The 6000-nt window shown below is 38.3% G+C and overlaps 1 protein-coding gene across 5 annotated transcripts in view; it reads right to left on the bottom strand.

Annotated features, from left to right (window-relative positions):
* nrg2b (neuregulin 2b) overlaps nt 1-6000 on the bottom strand; it is a 97436-nt gene that overhangs the window by 39903 nt on the left and 51533 nt on the right. For all 5 annotated transcript variants that reach the window (XM_055177715.2, XM_055177712.2, XM_055177713.2 and 2 more), the window contains exon 3: nt 2518-2636. In XM_055177715.2, the coding sequence (XP_055033690.2) occupies nt 2518-2636 (119 nt within the window). The remainder of the gene's footprint in view (nt 1-2517; nt 2637-6000) is intronic.

Here is a 6000-nt window from a genome sequence, read left to right as displayed (position 1 = left end):
TTATTAACCCCCAAGCCATCCTGGATGTATATGATTATCTTATTTAGACAAACACAATCAGAGTTATATTAGAAAATTTCCTGGCTGTTCCAAGATTTATAATGGTAGTAAATGGTGCTTTTGATTCGACGCCCAAAAAAGTCTGTCACAGAAGTAATCCATACAGCTCAAGTAGGTTAATAAAAGCCATCTGATGGTATTCAATGCAATTTTGTTACAAAAATATAAATATTTAAAACTTTACAAACTAAAATAACTAGCTTCCGGAAACGACCAACGCTCTTTTACGACAGACATGCTACATCCTACGTCATATGCTGAAAACGCATGAACGTGCGTCGGTCGTTGCAAAATCGCTATCAATTGGATGGACTTTTTGGGCTTCAAATCCAGAGCCGGCGCCAGACCATAACTAACAGGGGGGCAGTGGCTTCCAATAGGGGGGGCACGCAATTAGAAACAAAAACTTGCAAAAACAAGGCATTAAAACAACAAATACAGTGCAAGCACACACTCATACAACTGGTACAGACTGTCAGCTCATTTCCAGTATAAAGTGCAGAAGATCACAAAATATGCGCAACCGTGGCTTTGCTCAACGCAACAAGAAACCGCCCTCGCGCTGCGCAAGCCATTGAAATGAATGGGTTTCATAGCGCAGCGCACACCGCTTTAATCACGTCGTAATGCTGTTAACGGTCTATAGCCACACTTCACATATAAGCTTACATAAAGTAAAACAATGCTAACTTACCTTTAAAAAAGCTGAAGCCAGCGTGTACGAACATTAAACTTCGTTAAAACAGTGTCCTGTAGATTTGAAATTTCCACCTCGACCTCTAATCTCCGAGTTTGAGCCAATCTGTGTTTGCATGAAGTCAGATGGAGCAGGCGGTGCTGGTTCATTCTAAATGTTCTAATATCCATATTTTACACTATCCATAAAATGCCGCGAAAAAACACGTTGTAAGTATCAAGTCACATTAATATGCTAACGACGTAAAGACGCATGAGACGCCGCAATACAACCAATCAGAGAAACTGGTCTATTTTAATTAAAGAAAACATATATCAACTATATTTTCCTCATTTGATTACATTGAAAGTCATGAAACATTCAATGTTTAATTTATTTTAATTATTCTTGATATATATTAAATTCATAAAAAACTGTGTAGGGGGGCACAACAACCTGTTTGAGGGGGCACGGCCCGCGAATGCCCCCCCCTTGACGCTGGCCCTGAAATCAGAAACACTATTTACTACAATTAAAGCATTTTGCCATTGCATAGTACGCCACGGTTTAGGTCGGGTCAGCTCACCCCACTTTGCCTTGGTTAGCTTCTCCATCCAGTTTAGTAAAACTTTGGATTGGGAGGGATTATAGACGTTTCAGCGGTAACAACACAAACAAGCGGCTTTTGTGGAACAAATGTAACTTCTGGTAAACTCCGCTAGGTATAAATAACAACAAAATCCTTTTAAAGTAGTTTAATTATATAACAAGCAAAATAAACAACACGTAGATTACATAGAAAACCAAAACATTTGTTACTTTCGACAAAGTATTTCAGTTTCAGCAACCAGCAGGCTATTAAACAAACAGAAACCGGAAGTAAAGTCTAGACCAGACGCGTAATCATGTCACCGCACATTCGTCTGATGAATAGGCGTGTCATTATATTTGTGCTGCCTACTGCTGTGACGACATACAAGTTGGAGCGTCGTTGGAATGATATACATTCCCATACATTTATTTTTCAGTCCGCTACAAAATTAAATTTGACCACCACAAATAGATGTTTGCACATCACGTTTATCACTACCTCTGTCTCACATAACAGTTTCTGTACAAACACCCGTGGTGTCGGTCGACGCGCCCCACTGAGCCTCATTTAAGTTTAAGTATATGCAGGTATGTGCTGACACAAACTGTAAGTCTGGAAAAAACTGTTATGGTGTTCCTGATTCTCAACATGTGGATGTTTTCATCGCTAAAAAGGGAGTTTGGGAACTTATAGCAGAGCACAGATGACAACAGGTTTACTCGAGACAGCGCAAGCTAACATGAAGGTAAAGCTAATCTTTACATTATAGCGATGACGCTGGTAGTGACGATTCTCTCAGACCAATCAGTGATCTACAGTGTTTTCGCATCACGTTTGGTATCAGCTCGGGTCGCTTGGAACCCCATCCAAGGTGGTACTAAAAAAGTATCTGCACCCAGCGGAAAAACTCCCAAAAGAAAGCTGACCCGACCCAAACCGTGGGATACTACGCAATGGAAAAGTGCCATTATAAAGCTTGGAACAACCAGGACATTATATAACTTAGATTGTGTTTGTCTGAAACAGATAACCATTAACATAGAGGATGAGTAAATCATGAAGTAATTTTCATTTTTGGCTGAACTATCCCTTTAAACTTTATGCACAGAGGAGGGTGTCCAATGAGGGGAAGAAATGCTTGGTCTCCAGTAACATGTGGGGAATGAAAAAGATCTGAGAAAGTGCTTACTGCTTTGGACGCTGACATAGCTGGTGGCGTTTTCCCTGCCCACAGAGTTTTCCGCCACACAGGTGTAATTCCCAGAATCCTCCTGTCTCACTCTGCTGATGTGAAGCTTTGAGTTTTTCCTGAATGAATAGGACAGAGAGACGGAATATGAGATAAACAGAAAGAAGGAGGTATGTAAAGATGAAAAATACAGTAAGATAATATAAAAAAAACCCATCAGACATATTTGAGTATATTCGGGTATGTTCGGTATGCAAAAGTGTTATAACATCTCAAATACAGCAAAAATAGGAAATGTGACCCTGTCTATGAAATAATGTCTGTTTCTCAATTCCAAGAACGCAAAGAACGAACATGCGTTCTCGTGAAGACTGGTCTTGTCAGGCGACCTTGGAAGAATGAACTCAGAAGGTCGCGAGAACACAGAACGCACTTTGTGAGAATTGTGTGCGACCTTCCTGTTGGTCACCTGACGTCCACCATTGTTTGGCTGCAATGACTTCTGGGGCAAGTTCAGTGCGCAAGTCTGCACTCAATGCATCCTTGATATCAAAAACACATCCGGATATATTCCAAAAGTTTTCTCCATATAGTGGACTTTAGTGGACCTCAACAGTTTACAGTTTTAATGGAGCTTCATAGGGCTCTAAACATTCCCAACTGAGGGTCTCATGTAGCAAATAAATCATCATATTTGCAAAAAAAAAAGTTTTTAACCACAACTTCTCATTTTACACGCACCAGCGTGACCTTGCGTATTACACAACCACATTGAAAGGTCATGCAAGCCATGAAGTTCTGGTTTAAAAGTACTTTTGTTTTTGGCAAAAATGACGATTGTTTTGCTAGATAAGATTTAGAGCCATTTAAAGCTGCACTGAAACTGCAATTTTAAACTGCATTGAATCCGTTGACCATTAACTCTTTTCCCACCATTGATGAGTTATCTCGTCAATTAAAAGAAAACATTTGCAGGGAAAAACGTGTTCCTGATGAGTTTTTATGGTTATCTTTAATACAGCGATTATCCACTAGATGGTGCTCTTACCCAGTTTATAAAAAACTGAAGCAAAACATTATTTACTAATTTTAAACTCTGTGCATGTTTTGACTATCATTTTGAATCTGATCTCTTACAAAATTCCTTCACAAAAATGCAATTATTTCAGCTTTTTGTGAAAAATACCCATATTTAAGAGTTTACAAGCAGAGACAAAAATTAAGATCTGAAACTTTTTTTTCCTGTTTTGTTTGTTTATTTTTTTGTGTGAACGCAGAGGGTCTGTTCTTTCATTTGATATATTTGTATGTTTATATATTTTTAGAAGAACATTTTCCTGTGTAAAAATCACCAAAAATGCTAGCGGGCAACTTTTCAAAAAAAGGCTGGCAGGGAATGAGTTAAAAGTCCACTATATGGAGAAAAATTGTGGAATACTTTCCTCAAAAAAAGAAAAAAAAACTTTTCGACTGAAGAAAGAAAGGCATAACATCTTGGATGGCATTTGGGTAAGTAAATTATCTGGATATTTTTTAAGAAAGTTAAGTATATCAAGGTTATATTTTCACATATCATTCTTTACATTTATACTGTAGTATAATTTTAAGTAAAAACCAGTCAATCACAAAAAATTACTAACTGGTTTTTCACAGATTGGGTCATAAATCAACTGATTACATTTTTTCCAGCCAATCTAGTCAAAAAGATGATGCTTCAGGCCAAACAGTTGCAGACCATAGTTAGCTTAAGTTTGATATATGCAAGACATTGATTGTTTGATAGGAATAACATTTTAAGACCAATAAAGGATGCTGATCCAGTTATGTCCTATATTTGGCTGAATCCTGTCGTACGTGGGGTCTCTTGTGGTGTCAATATTCAGATTATCTCTCTGCTCTTCTCCTCTGGCTCACGGATGGCTGTCCTTATTTTTACTTTCATCATTATCAGTTCATCTCTGTCCACGTTGTAAGCTATTTGACTCAGTTCTTCTGAATGAGCGAGCACACGTGGACTTAAATCTTTCACACACACATGCATTTGCAAAATTACACAACAGGCAATCCTGTTAACAGGATCTGCGTTGTGTGGAAACCTGCATCTCAGCACTTTTACTTGGAGAATTAAGAGGACGGATACGTTAAGGAACCATCATGGACTTTCACACAACTCTGCATGTTTCCCCGTGGTAACGGTTATGTATAAAGCTATTTGTACACTATTGATTTTTACCATAAATTGGTAAATATGTTACTGCAATGTGCCCTGTTCAGCAACTTTTCATCTACTATTAGGCTAAATACAAGACAACCGTTTCCACACAATAAGAAGTTTGCTTATCTAGACTTATAAACTTAGTCATATTTTTTTTATTCATTTTCCACCCACAGTTGGCACAGAGGGAAGCAATGCTCGTTCATGCTCACATACTCTTCCTCAGCCCACGTCCCTATAAGACAGGGAAGCCATCAAGGGGAATATACTCATAATTCATTTAAGGACCTTTACTGAGATGCTGACCAGAACCGCGGTCTACAGATGTAAAATGTATTTTTCCATCCTTTATACAAGCTCCTTTATAGCTCAGTGATGAAGCAACGCAAAAGTTCATGGGTTCAAACCGAGGGAACACATACGCTGATAAAATAGATATATTGTAATGCATTGTAAATTGCTTTGGATAAATGCATACAGTACGAGCCCATCGCTGATAACTTTTTGATACAATTATGACCTTTTCTCAATTTCACATAGTTTAAACTTAAAATATATTTTTTCATTTATGAAACACATTTCCGATTCTGAATCGATTTTCATGTTAATTTCTAAAGATCGATCCGTAACTCAGAGAATCGATTTAATAATTAATAACTTAAACTTGCCGCGTCATTGAATTCACGCATGCGCGCGAGGTGGAAGGACATTAAAACAACGTACATAGCGGTCAGGAACGTACAGCAAGCGGTTGTTTTGAAAACTCTAGAAACGCTCAAAGCTGCGATCTATATGTAAAATAATCCACTCATAACAAATGAACGAGTTATTTGTGTAATTTTTATAATAAGCGCCATGCAGTGAATCCACCGCGGGTCTCCAGCGAAACTCTCTCTCTCTCTCCCTCTGTGCTCATGGAGCCGGTCTGAGGTTTCTTGAGGCGCGTGCAACGGGTCGCCAAATAAAGAGTTCTTCTTACACATAATGCTAATAGTTGTAAAGGTTTCTGAACTTTAAGCAAGCTAAGACAAAACTCGCATTTATATCAGTGATACGTGCGCTGCTGGAGCGATGTAGTTTGACGCCTAATTTGCTTATTAGTACAAACATCTTTGATCAGAAAGACGAGAAAGAGACGCAAATGTTAACGTGTAATAGAAAGTAAAGAGCGTCAAGACCTTAAAACAGACTTCATCACATCATAGCACCCGTCATAATATCTATAAAGAGCTCCGTCTCTCATATACAGGTATTTATCCTGTCTGTAT

Source organism: Misgurnus anguillicaudatus, chromosome 16 (assembly GCF_027580225.2).
Source record: "Misgurnus anguillicaudatus chromosome 16, ASM2758022v2, whole genome shotgun sequence".
NCBI classification, from domain to species: domain Eukaryota; kingdom Metazoa; phylum Chordata; class Actinopteri; order Cypriniformes; family Cobitidae; genus Misgurnus; species Misgurnus anguillicaudatus.
Note: the sequence above shows the minus strand (reverse complement) of the source record. Positions and strands in the feature narration are given on the sequence as shown.